Here is a 21436-nt window from a genome sequence, read left to right on the forward strand (position 1 = left end):
CTTTCCTTCTTGTCCCGACCTCTCTCCGCACCCTCCGCTGCCTGCCTGCTCACTCGCCAACTCTTGAATCGCTGCTGCCCCCCAGCCCCTGGCCCCTCTGTCCCTGCCGACCACCTGGCCCAGCCCAGGGCTGCGCTGCGGGTTCCAGCCCTGAGGGCTGTCTGGTGCTGCCACCTTAAGGCTCTCTGAATTCATACTCCAACAAAACCCACGCACAAATTAAGGTGGGGGACAGAGGGTGAGGAACTGGGGCCAGACCAAAGGCCGTTTGTAGCAGTTTGAAGATGGCAGAAAGTGGTTACCCTGTTCTTGCTGAGCCCTGCAGCCACTCTGCTGGCTCTCATGGAAAAATACAGAGAGGTTTCAGCCAAGGTCCTTGCACGCACACCTTGATTTTGCAGGCTGATGTGAAACCACCCTTTGTAATCTGCAGGGCAGAGTTGGAGCAGGTGAGCCAGATAAAAGTTTCTCTCTGAGGAGATTTTTACAGCACCGGTTTCTGGCATGGTGGGCACAGAGGTGGGTGGCAGCACTGCTGCCTGTCTGCTGCCCCCAGCCTGGCCTGTGCCCTGAAGCGCAGGGCTTGACGCTTGTTTTCATCCGCTCTCAGCAACAAATAAGAGGTGCAAATGGGTTCGTGCATTGTATTTGCACTCCGAACGCGTTTTGGTGGCAAATTTTGCTGTTTGTTGGCTTCTTGTGTGACCTGCAGCCTTTCCATCCCCGGATGAAAACTCCTGCGCTGTGTGACTCTGCGATTGGGCACTGCTGGCCCGAGGGTCTGAAACCGCTTCCCTGGAGCAACCAGCCGGGAGAAGGCAGCATGGTCCACAGTAGCTCTCGCACCCAGAGACTGCAGAAGACAGCTTGGCCAGAGTTGGCAGGTTTTTCCCCTACCGCTGTTCCCTCTGGGCACCACGAGCAGCAAGGTGTGCTTGTACGGACCCACGCGGACTCTGGTTTCCACGGGTGCACTTGGGTGGTGGGATCCTCCTGCCACAAAGCTGTTGTCATGGGAGGTGCCCTTCACTATCAAATTTGTAGGACTTGCACAGGAAAACAGGTAACATTAGAAAGAGTTTTTGAATTTTTAATCCTGAGTACAAAGGCTATCCCAGATATTAGGCTTCAGTTCAAACACAGTCGAGACAAATCAAAAAAGCTTTGGACTTTGGAATAGGCAATAAAGAGCATAAAGTAATTAACGATTTGTCTTAGGCCTTTCCCTCTTTCTGGAGATGAATCGATGTGTCTTATCTCAAAGAAACACAAATCAGAAGGGTGCTGCAGAAAGGCATTAATTCACGTACATAGTGCCTGTATTCAGCACAGAGGATGACTAAGGTTTGTCATCTCCATAAGCAGCATAGCTTTCAAAATTTCCAAGTTTTCATTTTTTTAAGCATCCCACCATTTTTTAAAGTGTCATTACCACAAAACCATTATTTTTTCCTGGCTAGTTCTGCACATTGCTGGTGCTCAGCGACGCCTCGCTCCGAGCTGCGAGCACGCGGCCACGCAGCCGTCCCCGTGGGACCTGGGAAGCAGCAGGTTTGGGAAGCTGCCGCTTCTCTGCAGGTGGGGAGGTGTCGGTTGTGTCGAAGAGCTCTGTGTTTTGCTGTCAGGAGGGGGGGAGCAGGGTCAGTACACTGGAGGCCTCAAAGTCTTTAGGCATCTATGCCGTCTTCTGGCCAGCTTAAAAAACCACAGAGAAAGTACTTCCTCTCAAATTTTCCTTGCAGCCACCACTCTGGTCCTTCCTCCTTCCCGTGGAAAGATCACCACTTATGGATACCTCCTGGGTAAAAGAGCGTGGGTATTTTTGTTGATGCAATTTTTGTTAACACAAAACCACAATTACACAGCTGTGGAAAATACAAAAGCGAACACAGGAAAATAAGCTTGTTATGTACAGTTGCTATGAGACTGTAGCAACCGCTATTGGCAAAAGTAACCTACAGATCATTTGGGGTGGAGTACCAAAGGTAACCAACTAGCTAAACACTCTGTAGTAAGATCTTGCCTGCATTTTCATAATTTCTATTTCACTCCATATGCTCTCACTGTTATTAATCAAGCTGTGAGCATGGCTGAGCCAATGTTTCAAACCAAAACAGTTATTTGTAGTTTTCCTATTCATAAAAAAATAAAATATACATTCCGATTTCCAATGCACATTTGGATTTGTGAAGCATAAACTCTCATTAGGAGCATCACACAGAAATCAAACATAAATGACCTGTTTCACTGTCATAGTAATGCACAACAATCTGCTGTTTCCAACACACCGATAAAAACTTACAAACACTGTGACTTGTATTCAAGCCATTGTTTATACTGACAGAAAAAGTGCAGATAAAACCATGAAAAAATTGCTAACGAGAGCTTGACACTGCGTTATTCATGAAAATAGCAAAATAATAAACTCTGTACTCTAGCAATAAGCACACTATGCTCTTGGAAATAATTAACAGAGGTTTTAGATCATTGAAATTGTATGTTTGAGTATTTTCATTTTAAGTGGATTAATAATCATTTGGGCAAAAAGTGCTGGGACAAATGCACATTTTATTTTTGCCATTAAAGTTATTTATAGTTTCCTAATAGAATCGCTGTAAGTTCTTTAGCTCATCATCTGCTGCTGCCTTAATGGACTGCTGAACAAAGGGCAGAATTCAGGAGATGGTGAATTGCTTGACGGAACAATCATCAATTTATACCAGTCACATTTTCTTCTGCAGTTAAGCCTGGCCTGCCAGTACATGTGCCTTTGCCAGCGACAGTCTGCTCTCCAGAGCCTGCTGTCTTTTCTGTTACTTGCCTTCTCTCCTTGGATTTCTCTATCAGTCACTATTGTTTTTCTTATCGTTAATTCCTGCCCCTTGAGGCTCCTCGGGTGCCCGGGAGTAAGACAGGAGTGTTGAGATTGTTAGTGAGCAAAGCCAGAGGTGTCTTTTGGGTTTTGCAGATTTCCAGGAGAGGCCACGTGTTTCTAATCGGTCCGAGGAGGATCCTGCTGCAGGCTGCTGCCAGCCCACTGCAGCGATGGAAAGGTCTCCGGTCAGGACCCCCTGTGGGTGCCAGCTGGGCTCACGTTGCTTTTACTGTGGCAGCAGGAACCACGTCCCCAATGCTGTCACTGCCGTGTGACTCGTGTGGGCCCATGACGTGCCAAACCCACAGGTACGTCCTGCCGCCTGCGAGACGCTTGCCCAGCGCAACAGCAGCGAATGCCTGTACTTGGTGCTATGTAAGGTTAATAAATAGCTATAGCAAACATCCGAGTTCTTGCAGATGCACCAAGCCTGCGTTCGCTGTCCTTTAAACCTGGGAAAAATTCCAGCATCAGTTCTGCCTGCAGCACTTCTGTTAGTGCCGTACAGGGCGGTCTGCGCCCCTCACATTGGCAGGCTGAGCCCGGACTGGCAAAAGTGACCGGGCTCGGTTTGCTTTGAACACAAGGAAATGCCTATGTCCTGTGTTTTAGTTCCCCTGCAGTTTAGTCTTAGTTTAAGTCCTGGGGAGCAGATACCTGCTATCATCCCTCTGTAGAGACCAGCATAGCAGGGCCCCAAACTAGGTACGGCTTTACTGTTTCTGTAGGCTCCGCTGTACCTGCAAGACCTAGCCTAAGGCAAGCACACAAAAAGACCGTGTCTGAGAATCTAACATCTGCACGCCTTATCACACAGTGACAGATCAGCTAACACGAGCTTCTCTATACAAAACAGCTGTGCAAATGTGGTGGCATGAGCTGAGCAACAGCACGTGCTCACAATGTGAGGCAGGGGCTAACAGCATGCATGGAAATAACCGCTGTGGCATCGCTCTGCACACACACGTAAATAGGCAAAAAGTAGATAAATGCGCTGCTTTACCAGAACACGAATATTTTTACTCTCACCGTTGGAGCAATTGCAGCCACCAAGCCAGGAGGAAGGTGATGTCAACAGAGAGACATCTACCTTCATTGAATCTAAGGAAATTGTAACAGCAAGCACGTTTCAGAAGTAATGCCTCTCTTCGTCTCTTCTTTCTGAGATGTGCTGAGCACATGCAGCTCTGAATGCTTTCCTGGGAAGCCAGGGATGTTCAGGAGCCATCAGACACAGCCTGATGAGCTTGGAGTAAAAAGAGAGAGAGAATTATCGCTGAAATCTGAATTACCTACTAGGAGACAGCATCACCCAAGGTTATTCTATCTGCCCTGGAGTGCCATAAGCACAGGAGAAAAATGCAATTCTCTTCTTAGCTAGATTAACTTCCTCTTTTTTTAATTCATAAATAACTGAATTGAGGACCTAACTGTGAAAAATCAGCATCCCCAGCTATCCTTCCAATACATGGAAACAGTAGCAAAATGCTCCCTGTGAAATACTCCCTCTGCCAGAAGAAAAAGATCAGCATTAGATGTTTCCTGGAACAAGAGCGAGTCTTCAAATTAACTTTTTCTCTTTTTTAAGCTCTATTCTGAAATCTTTGGCAACCCACCTCTTTGCTATGTCATAATTACAGTATCAGTCCTCGTTAATGTATTTTGCACCTAGATTTGTAGATGCTTTATCACAACTGGGTAAACAGCCCAATTAAACACACTTTACAAACAAAGAAACTGAGCTAGCAGCCAGCTGAGTATTTGCCTCTAACTCACAGGGCAAATCAATGGCAGAAACTAAACCAAGATGCTTTTGTCTCTTTGGCTTCCAAACCTGGATTTAATCACCTCATTATTTTCGAAGGTGTATTGCTGATTGCACACTTCAGGAAAGCAGGAGGAGTTTCCCCATATGGATTTAAATGCATCACTTATAGAAATAAAAAGGAAAAAAAAAAAAAACCAACAAACAGGATTTTAGCCAATACCTCTGTTCAAATTTCCCCTGGATGCTCCCATTACAGCAAAGAAAACCTGATGGTATCAGTACTGAACCAAAAAGGAAAAGAAAAGCAATGTATTCACAGCTCTCAAGAAACTTAAAGAACAAGAAACCAAAACCAGCAGCTGAGACAAATCAACAGCCTATGGTGTCGGGGGCGTAAGCCGTATTTTTCTGACAGTTTCACAGGAGAGTGTGAGTCAAGGCAACTGCTGCCAGTCATTTTCCGAGCGAACAGGCGTCTTCCCAGAGCTCGGGAACATCACAGAGGTTTAACAGTATCTTCAGGAGGCATTTTAGACCAGTGCTGGTACCACGACCTGTGCAAAGCAGCACTTTGATTCATTATCTCTCTGTCCTAGGGTTAAAATTGTACGTGCTGAGCTCCGTTTGGCTAATTCAGGTTGAAGTAACAGTGGGAACATCTTAGCCTGAGGAACTAAGGCCTGTAGGAGAATCTGAACTTGAATTCAGCGATTAGCCTAGTTAAAACCGAGCCAGCTTGTTTTGATTTTTGCTTTAACCCCAATTAACATCATGAGGATACCAGGGCTAGGGCCCATAACTACCACGGTCTAGTCATTTGCTGAACTGGTGAAACCCTGACTGGGCAGCGTATGCGTGAGATGAGTTCAATATCATCCCAAGCTACATGAAGTATCAAGTTGAGATAAAGCCATTCTGCTCTTATTTCAGTTTGCCTTTAGCATCTGAGGCTTGTCTGGGGGTAACTTGGTTCAGAAAACAAACTTATCTCAGCAGCTGCTATATTGATCCGGATGCTGACGCCTGCAGCGACTACACAGCTCACACTGCCAAGCTGTTTGCAGCAGTCAACAGAGCCCGACTCCTCGACATCCTACGGCACCAGCGGAAAGGTGTCTCTCTGGGGTGAAAAATGCGGCCCAAGACCCGACTCGCTTTCGGTATCAAGTTCAGAGTCGTGGCTCTTTAAGAGCAAGGGAAATGTATGGGGATGGGATGGGATGGGATGGGATGGGATGGGATGGGATGGGATGGGATGGGGTGAAAGAAGCAAAGTCTGACTAAGACTCCCTTCTGGGATAGGTGAGCTGCTGTGATTGATTATAGCAAAAAAGAGTAGGAAGCCACAGGAAATTTAAAGAAGAAAAGCCTGAAGAACAGATTTCTTTGCAATGTGGGAAGGCTGGCAGTAAGTCATAGTAACAGTAACTATGAAAGACTTGGCTATTTCAGTTCTGCTGACTGCTTTATTATGAACAAGCTGTTAGCACAGTCCATCTTAAGGCTATAGAAGTACTTCCAATGTATAAAACCCCATCTGAAGGCCAAGAAAGTCACAATGAACTGGCTGAGATTAAAATTTCCCAAGTTGGGGTTGTGCCTCAGGCTGAATTTGTTTGGGAATGCTCAGCCAAAAATTTTTTAATCCCTTTCTAATGGCTGACATCATTCTTAGAAATCCATTGTTTATCTGACCTTCTCCTAACCCGTTAGAAAAATTTCTGGCGATATTTTCCTTTCTCAGTTTAATGCTTTGAAGCATTACATGCAAAATTTGGCAGGAGGCAGCTTTCTGTTAGGAAGACACATTGCACCAGCTCTCTAAAACTGTGCTCAAACTTGGCCACATTACAAACACTTGAAAACGCGCTTTGCGTGCGCTTGAAAGAGTTCTCAGTTTTTCAGCTAAAATTCCCCAGAGATGCCTGAACGGAGCAGGTGGTGGTTATTGCCGGCTGCCGGAGGCTGGCAGGGGTGAATGACAAGTGGGAAGCCGGTCTCCTCCACGCTCCCCTTGCCCCCTGCCAGTCGGGAGGAGAGGCTGCCTGAGTGAAGGCAGAACAGGCAAAAGGGGGGTGGGGTGGGGGGGTGGAGGGGTGTGTGTGTGTGTGTGTGTGAAAAAAAGGAGGTGGAGGAAGGACCAAAAAAGTCTGGGAGTGGGTGGGAGACTGGGTTTTGTGGGCTCGGAAGAGGAAAGGTTTCTGGGGTCCCCACCAGACCCAGCTCTGCTGTAGCCTGGGAGATGGACAGCCAGGGAATGAGAGCAGGAGGCTTCAATCTGACTGTTTGTGCTGTTGCAAGAGGCATTGCTCCTCCAGAATGAAACGTTGCTGAGGTTTGGATCCATCTAATGGTGTGAGGGAAAAAGCAGCCAGCCTGCTGGGATTTGGATGAAAAATTTCTGAAAGCTCAAGGAAATAGCCGTATGATATGACCAGCGCTTCCTGGCTGGCTGCAGTATTGAAGCAAAAAGGGAGAGAAGGAAGAGTGTTTCTTGGCCATTGAAAAATTGTCACTGCAACTCTGCAAAGGAATGGTAAATAAATAATGCTGGGTAATTACTGAAACAGCAGTTTTCATAAACAGGCACTAATCTGTGACCTTCCTGTCCAGGGTGCCAAGCTTGTGATCCTGCAGGAAGATCTGCAGAAGCCACTAGCAACAGGCATGGGTCCTGGACAGCTGTGTGTGGCAGCTTTTAGGCTTTTCCTATTAGGTGCCAACACTTAGAAGGTCATTTGGACTTCTCTTTCCATCTTCTCCATTGGTGGCACCTCAGAGGGACGCTGTGACTATGGAAGACTGCCTGCTCCGAACCCACGCAGTCACTGGTGACCAGTGTGGAAAAACCCAACTAAAACCCTCCTACGGACAGGGTGTGAACAGCAGGTGGCAAAATAGGCTTTGAAGCCAAATAGTATAATTAAAACAGGATTAGTAAATGATCATCATCTATCCTGTGCACTGAATAAAGAGAGGGTCCTTCAGAAAGGAAAACTAGCATGAGATCATAATTAAAGATGATCTTACGGAATACACGGACAAAAATGCTCAATTAAAATTGTGCAGGCAACTCTTGCATTACCTTACTTCTGGATGCTTCATTCTGCAATATTAATAAGCTTTTTCTTAAAGCTGCCCTTCTGTTGGTATTGCAGGTTCTCCAGTCAAAGAATGGTGATGTCTGCATGCAACTTCTCCTAGCTTGTCTCTTAATTGACTGTGCACAGTCAGTCAAAGACACGCACCCAGCACAGCAGGGCTGCAGCTAGCTAAAATTAATATGTATGGATTTGGAGGGTGGGTTTTTTTCCTGACTTGAAAATCGCTCAAAATATTACTTTATTGAAAAGAAATGCAAATGAAAGTCTTTCATTCTTCAGAAGGATAATTACCCTTTTCTCATTCTCTCTCCCAGAAAGAGATTTGTTGTCTATCGTTTCTTTGTTTGCTTTGAAAACTGTTCTTTTGAAATTACCTAAGCTGTAACACTTGTTCCGGTCCTTTGCAGCAATGGCAGTCCATGCTACCAGCCAAAAGTGGAGGAGCTGTCTAGTTTGCAGCCTGAAGGGGGAAGAGGAAAAGACCATTCACCCAGAAACCTTTTGGAAAAGTGTAGATGGGAGCGGGGCAGTATTTTTTTCTTAAGCTGCATTTCTCAGGTTATGTCAAGACTGAGCCCCAGGAAGAGGAGCAGCTGGAGAGTTACTCTTCTGATGGCCTTGTGATGTTCATTAAAAGTAAATCCACTTCCTAAATTCCAGTCAACCATCCTTCTGAGAGCCCAAAGGTGAGTGATGGGAGTCTGACAGCCTTTGGCTCTAGCCAAGATAGGAAAGAACCCAGGTGGATATTTTTCAGCTGAAGTTTGTAAAGTTGGAGCTCAAAACAACTTGAAACCAGCAGGGTAACATCCTTTTACCAGGGGGTGATCAGGAAATGTGTGCTGTTGTTCTTGGGACCACATTTCCCATCTTTTCACTTGTCATCTGAGTGCACAGGTTATGAAAATCAGCGTGAGAGGAACCCCTTGATCACCTTTAGCACCCAGCCATCTCCTGCTCAAGCCAGTCCACTGAGTACAGGACTGTCACAGCTCTGTCTCCTAAGACGTCGCGGTAGAGCTGTTCGAAATGTGGTGGGTACTTACAAGCCAACAAACTCCCAAACTACTCTGCAAACATACTTCAGCTCTCATTGGCTCTCCCTGGCTGTACTTACTAAGAGTGCTCTCTCTCCTATCAACCAGGTTGTTAATAAATATGCTAAACTTTATTAGATTGTATTGGGTCTGGCTGAGATGGAGTTAATTCTCCCCACAGCAGCCCTCATGGTGCTGTGCTGTGTAGTGGTAGCCAGCAAACTGTTGATAACACACCAGGGTTTTGGCTGCTACTGAGCAGTGCCAGCACACATCAAGGCTGTCTCTACAACATTTCTTTTTCCCCAGCAGCAGGCTGGGGGTGGGCAAGATCTTGGGAGGGGACACAGCCAGGACAGCTGACCCAAACTGACCAAAGGGATATTCCATACCATATGACGCCTGCTCAGCAATAAGAAACTGAGAATAGGGGGAGGAACAGGGCGGGGGGCATGCGTTGGTTTTTTTTACAATGTTTGTCTTCCGGAGTAAGGGGCACGGATACTGAAGCCCTACTTCCCAGGAAGTGGCCGGACATCGCCTGCTGATGGGAAGTAGAGAATAATCTTTGCTTTTTGCTTTAGCTACATTAAACTGCCTTTACCTCGACCCACGAGTTTGGGGTTGTTTTTTCCATCTTCCTTTCTCCCCTCCCTGCCTTACTGAAGAGGGGAGCGATGGAGTGGCTCTGGTGGGCACCTGGCCCCCAGCCAGGGTCAACCCACCACATAGCCCCATACGGATACCTAAGGACGTCACAAGTGACCAGCCACCGGCTGGACTCTGTACTGCTGACCCAAGTCTTTGAGCCCCACGGTCTGAACAATCTTCCACCCGCTTTATCATCTACCTTGCCAGTCTGTATCTCATCGATTTAGCCACAAGGATACTGTAGGAGATTGTGCAAAGGCTTTGCAAAAGTCAAGGTAATAAATGATGCACTGCTCTCATGCTTTGAGGAGGCTGCCCTTAAAGTACAACCAGGTCTCCTGGGCCCCTTTGCTCTCCAGGGCGGCCTTCAGGTGCCTTTTTGGGCACGGGGCATTTCGAGGCCCTGGCTGCATACCGGAGCTGACTGCACAGTCTTTGCAGGTGCACCGCTTTGCAGTCTGAGCTCTCCATCACTGTTGCAGCAATTGCTCCATTAGGAGCTTTTCTGTGATCACGCCGAGATCACAGATCAAACTGTGATGGGTTTACTGCTTCTTTTTAGCTAGAACTAACTGTCATAAGAGAGAGCTTTATTGGTCTCCAATGGCAGTGATGCCAGGAGCACATAGCTGTGCTGTTTTAGGAAATACTTTGACTATCTCCATAATCGTCTTTGCATTACCACTGCCCCAAAGGCTGGAAATTCGAGGCTCCTTGCAATACATGTGCTTTCTCCCTTGTAGCTGAGCTGAATTCTACAAAAATCAAGGTCATTGTGCTGACTGGCATTTGGAATTGGATAAAGATTGTTATTCCCAAAAACATAAATGATTTTTAAAGTCTCAGATCACCATTTTAGGCTAATTTCTGTGACAAGTGCCTTCTGTAAGGGAAAGCTTGGCCTACCCTGAGCTTTCTCAAGGGCCAATGGAGCAATTCCTCAGCCCTGCAAACAGAAACCTGGATGATCTGTGTTTAGGAGCTGTTTCTCCCTTGACTTGTCTGTACAAAGAAGGTGGTGACACAGATTTAAACTCTTTCAAAATCGCTCCACGAGAATGCAGCAAGACTGGACTGCTTGTTGTGAACTGCGATCCCACCTCGGCTGTGGGAGAGGGCGCCCAAACACCTGGGCCTCACCCAGCTCTGCCCCACGGAGGGCACTGTTGCAGGAGCTGCTGCTGCCGGGAGAAAGAGACCTCTGAGCTCTGGCTTTGGACGAGGAGGAGGAGGAGGAAGAGGAGGGATGACCCTCATCACCACTCCCCCAAGGCTGAGTAGAGGAGGAGCTTCGGGTTTCAGCCAAGTCCTACATTAAGAGGCCAGCAGCTGCAGGGAGAGGAGCAGGGAGACAGAGTGTGGGGAAGAGGAGAAAGCAAAGAGAAGAGGGCAGCTGGGAAGGGAAGAGAAGAGGCAAAAGCAGGCAGAAACAGTCTTGGGTCAAAAGAGGAAGACCAAGGAGTAGACAGGCTACAAAATGTCATTGCTCATGTGGCTGGGGTCCCAGCTGTCATCCTGCTGGAGCAACGTCTCTGTACTGATAGTTTTTCTTACAGTCTTTACTTTATTTCTTGATTTCATGAAGCGCAGGAAGAAGTGGAGCCGTTACCCTCCGGGCCCAGTGTCGCTGCCATTCATTGGGACCATGCTATACATCAACTTCCACAACCCCCACTTCTCCTTCAACCAGGTGAGTGCCAGCCCTCGTGACGAAGCGCCCCTCACACGACCGTGGGCCCAGGGAGGGGGGGGGGGATGCCCTGGCATGATTTACCTTTGCACAAAGCCAAAGAGAAATGCCCTCTCCAAAGTCCAGGATGAAGCAAGTCGCTGCCTAAGGACACTGACCTGGCCCATACAGATAATGGATAATCACTCACCAGCCTCCATCTCCTGATCTGTGCATGAGCTCAGTGGGACATGCTGTCATGCCCCCACTTAACATGTGGGCAGGTGTGGGGACAAGGGACCTGGGACATGTACAAACAAGGGAGGAAAAGCAAGTATCTGTAGGCTGTGGATGTGGCTGCAGGAATGGCAGACTTCCCTACGAGTTACTTAAGCACGCCTACGGGCATGTGACAGTTTTGGTTAAAGAGATCAGCTTGCGGGATTTGCCCCAGCAGCAGTGCCCAAAATCTCGGTAGTGTTCCTATTCAAAGTCAGGGCTTAGCTTTTCTCAAAGGAAAAGCACAGCACAGCTTGCAGCAGAAAAACCATGGGAGTTTTGTGCTTCAGTTTGCGAACTCTAAAGGCCTTTTCTCTAGGACAGCACTGTTCAGCTATCTGTCCAAAATCTGCCAAATGGAGAAACTAAATATAGCATTTGTATTATTTGTTTGCATATAGTCCAAAAGATTACCATTTTGAAATCATATCACATCAGGGTCATGGTAACCACAATCTTGACCAGTAATCACTTTTAATGCTGTATTTCTAGTGCCAGTTAAGTGCTAATTCCCTTTCCAACCCCACTGCAAATACAGTCATAAGTACTTCAATTCCTTGCATTGCTACAGTGAAGAAATCAAGACACTTAGCTTTTTAAAAAAAAAAAAAAAAAAAAAAAAAGAAAAGAAAAGAACCCACAAACCAGAGCACAGTCTGGGCCATTGCTACTATTGCACTGCCTTCCAACAACACGCCCCCCCGAGCGCTTTGTTCAGTGTTACTGACTAGCAGGGGAGCTTTGACCTGCCTTCCTGGGAGTCGATGTCCAGTCAAAGGGCTTATCTACCCAGAGGAGAGTTAGCTCCATGGCAAGCTCCCAAGCTCCCACGGAGAGTGTACAGCTGACAGGCTTACCTCGGCAGCCACCCCGCTGTCAGCATTATGTCTCTTGTAGGTCACAGTAGATGCAGGGTGTGTGCCAGTTACCAGTCTTACTAGATGTGTACGCACCTTTTAGGGAGAAAGTTGACCTGAAACTCCAACGTGGACTTGCCTCTTCCAAACATGTTTCTGGGAACCGGGCTCTGGGTAGATGTTTAGGAACAAATGCATATTAAAAAAAAATAAATTACATAACACCTTATGATTAATATTTCCTTCTAGCAGAAGTAGACTAACTCAAAACATGCCTAGTCTTTCAGACCAAAATAAATACAAGTATTAGGAAATAATTCATTGTTGAGTATGTAGCCCTTGAAAATTGCCAGAAAGGTCCCTGACCTTGTGTTCTCAGACAAAAATCTAAAATACTTGCACAAGGGTCATGGCAACAGTTTGGCCAGGATAGGTGTACTCTAAATTTTTCTACTCACAGAGCATTGTTTGGCACTGCTCTGAGCTGTTGCACTGCAAAGACAAAGGTCAAAGATCAGCTGAAGGTCTCCTAATGAAAGCACCTCAAAAATCACTAAATAGTAAAGGCCCTAAGGAAGGATACAGTGATATTTTGGACATTACATTCAGCTCATTTTCAGAGAGGTACTTTTTTATCTTGGCAGCTTCACAAGAAGTTTGGAAACATCTTCAGTCTACAGAACTGCTGGACCAACCTGGTAGTACTGAATGGGTATAAAACAGTGAAGGAAGCTCTGGTCCACAAATCGGAGGACTTTGCTGACCGGCCGTACTTTCCAGTATATGAACATCTGGGCTACGGAAATAAATGTGAAGGCAAGTCCCTTGGAAATGGACATTTCCCCACTGGCACTAGCACAAGGAGGACTGGGTAGATGGTGGGTAGATGGAAGATTTTCTCAGTACGGTGCCAGCTTCTCATGTCCCTCTTGTCAGTCTCCTTGCATGTCTGCCACCCTTCGGTGGTGATAAAATCAGATTTGATGAAAAGGGGTGCCCCTTAGTGGTTGTAGTACAGCTCCAGGTGCTAGCACACACCTCTTCAGCAGTGTTAGTACACTATTAGCAGTACAACTTTCCTGCCAGCGTTGGAGCTGGTAGCTCCCAACACCCGGTGATTAGTGCTTATGCTCACACACTATGTGCATGTCATTTTCATTACAAAAAAAAATGGTAACTTTCTTCCAAGACAGAGTAGTATCCAGCATCCAGCCCACACCTCTCATCCCCAGCTCCTGTGCGGAGGCACAAGCTACGGGTGCAATGCAGAATGGTTTGGGGGAGTGATTCCTTTATCCTTCGCAGCACTTGTTCCTCTCATTGAATCCTTCCCCTGCCTTTGCTAGCTATGCACATGCACGAGAAGGTGCAGTAATTCATTTTTAGAATTGCTGTATGAACAAGCTGTACAAGACCAGACTCTTTCATCTATCCGCACAGACCTGTACCTCCAAACTCACATTTGCTATCCTCTGGTGAACTTTGCTTGATGTACGGATCAGGGCTCCTGACATTTCTTGCTCATCCGTAATTCCAGGGATTGTTGTAGCAAGATATGGGCACATCTGGAAGGAGCTAAGGAGATTCACGCTCTCTACCTTGAGGAACTTTGGGATGGGAAAGAAATCCTTGGAGGAGCGAGTGACAGAGGAAGCTGGATTTCTGTGCTCTGCAGTCAATTCTGAAGAAGGTTTGTCACATCCAGAAGGATGGAGAAGTCATAGAAGGCGGCAATACAGTGATGGAGGGAGAGAAGTAATACTACAGCCACTCTTGTTTGCATGTGGTGCTGTCTTCCTAAGCAAATGCAGTGTTTATAGGCATTAGTGACCCTGTTCTACCTTGAAGCGACTTCTACTTTACACAGTGGGGCTACTGTAACACTAGTCCATCTGAAACAGGAAACAAATAGGAAATAAATAGAAATAAAGAGGTAAAATGTAATTATTTCCAGAGCTGGATAACTATTACCTTTATGAAGTTTAGTGGAACATATTATCACATGCAATAAAAGTGCAGCTTAGAGTTTTCACAGCACATCACCTGTCATCTAGACACAAAGCGGTGTTATCTGTCAAGTCACAGAACAGCCCCGCAACTCAGCTTTTCTTGGGAGTTTTCTGCTTTAAACAAGGATCAACCAAATAATAGTAGGAGATGAGAAGATCTTCACTTCCTAGTATGAAGTGGCTTTGAGTGGCTTGGGAGCTTTTTCTCTTGAAGGCATCAAGGAGGCATTTGTGTATTCTCATTGCTGACGGCTGAGGTCCAACAGCTTGGTGTTGCTTAGCTTCATTGCTTGGTCTCTATTTCCATTTTTAGGTCGTCCTTTCGATTTACGTTTTCTTGTAAATAACGCAGTCTGCAACGTGATCTGCACCACCATCTATGGAGAGCGTTTCAACTATGGTGATGAGACATTCAAGAAGCTGTTACATTTGTTTGAAAACTCCATGAATGAAGAAGCTGGATTCCTGCCTCAGGTAAACCAAGAGCATAATATGTTCTGTAAGAAGCTGCTCGCTGTTGCTTGAGAGCATTGTGTTTTCATTATTTTTTCTTTTTGCATCACATAGTATCTCCTCTCTCTCTCTCTGGTTCTGACATCCCAGCTTCTTAACGTGGTGCCTATTTTGTTGCACATCCCTGGAGTGCCACAGAAAGCCTTTCGAGGGCAAAAGGCATTAATGGACTTCATAGACGTGCTCATAGATAAGCACATGGAGACCTGGAACCCTGCTTACATCCGAGACTTCACTGATGCGTTTTTAAAGGAAATGGAGAAGGTAGGGTGACACCAGCAGAACCTCAGGGTCCACGGGCAATTTCTCTGCCTGTTTAAGCTTGTTGATAGAAGCTGACTTTCCTCATAAAGCTGTTTAATACTTCTTCCTAATTAATTTCCTACTTTTCATTCCATGTTGTATCTTGAGAAGAAAGGTGTTAACTTATTCACACTGTAACCTCCTTTATTGTTTTCAGAGACCATACTATCTGCTGATGTTCTTGTTCCCATTTTCTACCTTCACGTTCCCCTCAGAGTCTAGCAACTCCCTTGTTTCCAGTCTACATCATTTTGAAGGCATTTAAAAGGCAATGATTGAGAATTCACTAATATTTCTAAGTTTGGGCTATGGGACAAGTCAGCATGCAAGATTCTGTGTATGTCAGTGTCTTAATGACTGATGTCTCAAAACCAGTTACAAAACTGCAGCAACAGACTGGCTTTTTGGTATCATTACCAGTCCATAGCCTGTCTTTAAACCAAGTTATGACTTGCAAAGACGGCATCTCCTTTGGGATGTATGTCTTTGAATTGCTTGCTAAGAACTAGTTCCCTACAGATCAGATGAAGGCCTAAATCTGAACCTCACTGAAATTAAAAGGAGTGTTTCCTTTGATTCAGTCAGGCATGAAGTTAGTATAAAATCAAAGGTACTTGTGTCAGCCCATCCATCCACCATATGTTTCTGCACACGGATTCACTAAATTTCAAGTGCCGGATGAGCAATAGTAGCAAATTCTGCCTGTGAATTGCTCCCACCATCCAAGTCCTCAGGGTGGATTGCTGTTCTGCGTAATGAACTCTGCCATGCTGTGGGCGCCAGGCACCTCCAGTCCATGTGTTACCCCCCGCAACTCGCACGGGCAGAGCAATGTGACCTATGTTACTCTGCACTGAGCAGTACTATTTGGGGGCAGATGTGAGCCTGACCGTGTTGCCTCTTGTCACATCTCTCTTCTGTTCGCTAAAGTCCCCCAGTAAGGCAGTCTGATAAATCCCTCTGCTGGGTTAACTTTGGTCAGTCAGCCCCATAGCTCCCTTGCCAGAGATCTTTTATTGGAATAACAGTTGAGTCTTGAATGCCTTATTAATTGCTATCCATATTACAACAGCATCAAAATACACAGAATAACTTAACAGAAGCTACTCCCTGGGAAAGGAAAGTATAAAGAGGATTAGAAAAGACAAGCAGATGAACTCATGCAGAGAGCTTGTCATATCTCATATGCTAACAAATTTGAGCTCAATTAGCATTTGGATGAGAGACCAGTTTTGCTGAAATTGGTGTTGCAGACTTAATAGGCAGCAATGATACCCTGATCTTTTTTTTTTTTTTTTTGATTGTAAGAAAATAGCAGGGCAGAAGCGGTGAGAATCTGTAATGCATAGCTATAGATAACCCCCTCAAAATACTGTTAATTTTGCATTTGTCACATCGATGCAGCCCTCTCTCTACTGTGTGGGTGTTTTCTCATCTGATCAAACCTGAGTGTGTTCCACCTCCTCTGGAGGAGGATGTTACGGCAAGTAACAGACAGGGGCCTGCTGTCTGAGTTGAGAGCACAAGGCATTCACTTCTGTCCTCAAGGCAGGTGTAGCGTTCATCTCTCAGGATACAGGAGGTGACTTGATGACCTCCAAACACAGGGGATAACAGGGTTACTGAAGTACATCAGTCATACACGGACCATTGCCTGTGTTGTGCTGTACTCTCCCAATGAACTTCTTGGTCATCAAAAATGGATCTAGTGCTACTCAGCACTTCTCTGGAACAACGGTTTTCTCGCCCAGCAAGTACCCCAGCTCCAGTCACCCACTTGTTTGCTCTCCACAGGGTAAGGAGGCTGAAGAGAACGGTTTCAGCTATAACAACCTTCGTCTGGTGACCACAGACTTGTTTGCAGCTGGTTCTGAGACCACCTCCACCACTCTCCGGTGGGCATTGCTGTATATGCTTCTCCACCCAGAAATACAGAGTAAGTCAGAAGATGGGCAGAGGTGTAGTGTCTTCCCTTCAACCCTCATTTTTCTGCGAGGAGACTGAACATCTTCTCTTCATGGTTTGGGGATTTTGCAATGAGGCACAGCTTTGGTGATTGCTGGTCTAGCAGAAACCAGGAGAAACACTTCCCAAACATAGCTGTCCTGGCAGGGACCGGTGGCGGGGGGGGGAAGGCCTGATAACAAGACTGGAGATGGAAGGGCAAGTTCACTCTTGCCTTCATTTTGAAGGCTACTTCGGGACTTCCGGTGGCCAGAGTACCCTCTTTCCAGTATTTGGAATAGATGCTAATCTGTTTTAATTCTCTAATGCTGCGTGCCCAGGTACTCTTCCAGCTGCATAGAGGAGGGGTAAGGTGGCATGTCGAATGACAAAAACCTTTATTATAGACACTATGCACACCGAATAGTTATACAGATGGCTCTGAACAACTGAAAACAAATACATTCCTCTCTAGTTTCTGTTCCTTTCTCTAATTGCTTGTCCTGCTCTCTACAATGTCATGTTGCTAGCCTTCCTACAGCTTGTACCAACCCCTTCTGTTTATCTAAGAGTGCTCTAATTCCTTAGCTGTGCTGCTTTCAGGTAAGGTCCAAGCAGAGATCGATAAGGTGATTGGCAGAGAGAGATCACCCACCATGAAGGACCAAGTGAGCATGCCCTACACCAATGCTGTGATCCATGAAGTGCAACGCTACGGGGATATCGTTCCTATTGGATTACCTCACATGACATACCGGGATACTGAGTTGCAAGGTTTCTTCATTCCCAAGGTGACCGTGACCAGATAGGCAATAATCCTCTCCCCGTGGAGACATGAGGCATGGGGTGTGGGTGACCCCACGTAGCTCTGCAGCACTGCACTTCTAGCCTCAAATTCCAGTCACTGGCGAGCACTGAAGTAGGACATTTTGAAATGTTAAATCTGGGTAGATGGTCACATTTATGCTTTAGGTTTGCGCTGGTTATGTGGGAACCCAACTGCAGTGGCAGCTCAGTGCGAAGGTTTGCTTTCCTCTCAATGAGCTGTGACATTCGCTGCCTGGGTTGGAAGGAGAAAGTAATGGAGCCTAACAGGCTCTCTGGAGGCACACGACACCAGCTTACTGGCTTTCCTAAGATGGTCATAGTTAAAACTCTAATCTCTGAAGGTATTCAAATGCCACTGGCATTCAGTCCACTGCCATTGTGACAGGCAGCTGCCCTGGCAGCACTGGTAGCAATGCAAGCGGGGGATTTTTTTTTTTTTTTTTTTTTTAAGCCTTGTGATACATCTTCTAGCTTAGAATGTTACCATGTCAAACAGGAAAGCTTTGCAATTTCCCGTGGCCCCTGCAAAAGTTGGGCTTTGAAGTCAGTCACCTTTTTCTCTCTAGCTATAAAACGAGTCCAGGAGGATAGGAGGAGCAGAGGCTCTTTCCACTGTGTAACCACGAAATTGGTATTTGCATGCAATGACCTTTGTAAGGATACAAATTCTTCAGTGCATAAGGATACAGGAGAAGAATCCTTTGTAGGGATACAGATGCTTCAGAGCATAGGGCAGGCACCAAATGTCTTTGGAAAAGTGCCCTGCTTTACCTCTGTTTTAAATAAGATGATACAGAAGAGGAGATCGGTGCCTTATTCTGAAACACTGAACGATGGTTGCTATTAGATGGGAGACACAGAGTAAAGAGGGACCAGCACTGATCCATTGTGCCAAGATAATGCTGCTGTTCTGACCTAAGTTGTTTCCTCTTGTGGAGGAGCGCAGGGGACGACGATCATCACCAACTTGTCTTCCGTGCTGAAGGATGAGACAGTCTGGGAGAAGCCAAACGAGTTTTACCCCGAACACTTCCTGGATGCGAATGGACAGTTTGTGAAACCAGAGGCCTTCCTGCCTTTCTCAGCAGGTAAATCGGAGGGGAGGATCCAGCTGCAAGTCAGAGGCACAGCAGGAGGGGTGATCTGCTCCTCCCACGGCAATTCCAGCGTGGTTTAATGTCCTCTTTCACGGACACTGTCTACTCCTTCTCTTGTAGGCCGCCGTGCCTGCCTGGGGGAACAGCTGGCCAGGATGGAGCTCTTCATTTTCTTTACCACTCTCCTGCAGAAATTCACCTTTGTGCTCCCTGAGGACCAGCCCAGGCCACGGGAGGATGGTCACTTTGCCCTCACGAGCTCCCCACACCCATACCAAGTGCGAGCTGTCCCAAGATAAGTACACACCACTCTCCTTGCACTCGGAGACCACCGCCAATGCAAACTCTGACAGAAATGCTGCAGCTCTAGGCAGGATCATGCTGAGTTCCACTCAAGACCTCTCAAGTTTGTGCAGATGTTCCCAGCTGTGTAAAGTAAGGATCTGGCCCAATATACAGTTTAGCTTAATTCCAGTCCTGGATCTTGAATCAGACAGCCATAGCAAGTCATGAGTGATGATCAAGTTTGCAAGTACATATATGCCTAATCAGCCACCTCTGCTGTACTTCAGGCTCTCATTGGTTGCAGAAACAGTTCACTGAGCACGCAGCTACTGCAAGAATTATTAGTCCTGAATTAGTTTACTGAAACACAAGGGCATCCTGGGTAAAAGACAACCCTGGAGTCTTGCCAATTCTAGAAGCAAAAAAACTTGGAAAAATCTGTAAGGTACTCCTGGCCCGCTGCCTTCCTTAGCCCCACTGCATACCCAGCCACGCTCTGCCTCCTGGGCGGTGCGGTCCCACAGCAGCGTGTGCCTCTGCCTGCTGCTCAGGGGAGCTCAGCTCTGGCTCCGTTAGCCGCAAAAACAATCTGCGGCCCATCAGCTGATTTGGCACAGGCTGCTGGGGGGCAGGGAGGGAGCTTCAGCTCCGACAACAAGGTGACATTTAAATACAGTTTCAGAGCAGCGCTCCTGAAAAATCTTACATATCCCCACCATTCCTTCCTGCTGATTGCATGCTCCTGTCTATTGCACACACATGGCATTGCCTTCATTTATAGCCCAAAAGAAAGTAAGTTTTAATCCAGAGAAATGCCTGATGACCCTTATGTCAGACTATACCTCCTGTAAATACCAAGAAAGGAGTACATAAATAATCCATACGGTGTTTCAGCCAGGTCATTTGTGAAATACAGTAATTCCTATAAATATATTTTAATAGGAATCCCAGTGTCTAGATTTACCACTTCCTATCTAAATTTTTCCTGAAAACTACTTTTTTTCAGCATTACATAAAGTCAGCTCTCAGGAACTCGCAAAGGAATGGAGTGACGCTGTTTGAAACAGTACAGTTGTAGGTCTCAGAGCTACTTTTCTCTTTCTTCCTGCAATATTCCTGACAAACTGTTTTGCAAGGTGTTAAGATATGTTGATGTTTAGATCAGTAGTAACTACCTTTTAACCACATGGCTGAAAAGACCACAGCATAAAGGAGCTTCTACGCATAATCACAACTAAAAAAAAAAATTCTCTGAAACTGAGTGCACACATTCATATCTAATAGTAATTTTGGAAGCTATGCAAGCTCTTGAATTATGCAAATACTTATTAATACCATTGTTAAGATTTTTACTTCGTCAGGAAGTGCACATTTATGCTGTTCATCTACAAAATAATCTGAAAGAATAAAAGTGATACGAAAAGTCTTCTTTCTCGCCCCTCCTCTTCGTGCTTGTCTCACAGACCTGCCTCAGATACTCGCTTGACAATTCTCTTCTCAGCCAGCACCCCACCTGTTTCTTTCAAGATCTTTTCAGTGTTACTTTTCTGGTTGGTTTGATGACATTGAACTGAACATGCTTGCGTTTATAGTTACCAGCACTCACATAAGTGGTTTTAAGAAGAAGAAGTCAGTGAACTAAACTTTAAACAGAAATGATTCCTGCAATCACGTATTTGGATACAAAGCGTGGGTATACCTGGAGCAGGGACAGTCTTTCTAGCATGCAAGAACGCACTGAAGGAAAGTCAATCTGCACGTGCAAACGTCAGCTGGCGTAGCACTTCGGAGGTAAAAGGGAACCAATAGATCACTGCAAAATACACATCTAGCACTGACAATGGGGAAGGGGAAAGCATCTCCAAGCCAAAACTGGCCGTAAAAGCCAACCAGCAGGTGTTGGGAGCTGGGGTCAGGCGCTGTCACAGCACGGGTAGGAGGAGGGGGCCCTTGCTGAGAACCGCCCTGCTGCCTCCTATCACCCACCGCCTCGGGGCCCGCGCCTGAAGGTGACTCCCCGGCCGCGGGGGGGGGGGGCTCACCAGGGCCCTGCGGCAGCCCGGGCGCCCGGGCGCCTGCCCCGCTGGCGGTCCCCTCCTCCAGAGAAGCCGTCATCAGGCCGCGGCACCTTGAAGGCCACGCCTCGGTGAGCCTTGCGAGACTAAACCCGCCCCTCCTCGTACCGACCCCATACCCCCATCCCCTCGGCCTGCTTTC

General features: G+C 46.5%; 1 protein-coding gene and 1 long non-coding RNA gene across 2 annotated transcripts; one reads left to right on the top strand and one right to left on the bottom strand.

Moving 5' to 3' along the window:
* Positions 1-1082: 1082 nt before the first annotated feature.
* LOC142601671 (uncharacterized) lies at positions 1083-12906 on the bottom strand. Its single transcript, XR_012835213.1, has 4 exons — positions 12824-12906; positions 12241-12410; positions 3905-4121; positions 1083-1798 (listed from the first exon to the last, which is right to left on the bottom strand). It is a non-coding gene; the product is annotated as an uncharacterized LOC142601671 (long non-coding RNA).
* CYP2D6 (cytochrome P450 family 2 subfamily D member 6) lies at positions 10711-20575 on the top strand. Its single transcript, XM_010300604.2, has 9 exons — positions 10711-11125; positions 12885-13056; positions 13778-13930; positions 14563-14723; positions 14853-15026; positions 16860-17001; positions 17613-17800; positions 18784-18925; positions 19055-20575. Exons 1-9 carry the CDS (start codon positions 10913-10915, stop codon positions 19231-19233), a joined length of 1524 nt encoding a protein of 507 aa, XP_010298906.2. The 5' UTR covers positions 10711-10912; the 3' UTR covers positions 19234-20575.
* The last annotated feature ends 861 nt before the right edge of the window (positions 20576-21436 follow it).

The sequence above is a fragment of the Balearica regulorum genome, chromosome 1 (genome assembly GCF_011004875.1).
Source record: "Balearica regulorum gibbericeps isolate bBalReg1 chromosome 1, bBalReg1.pri, whole genome shotgun sequence".
Lineage (NCBI taxonomy): Eukaryota > Metazoa > Chordata > Aves > Gruiformes > Gruidae > Balearica > Balearica regulorum.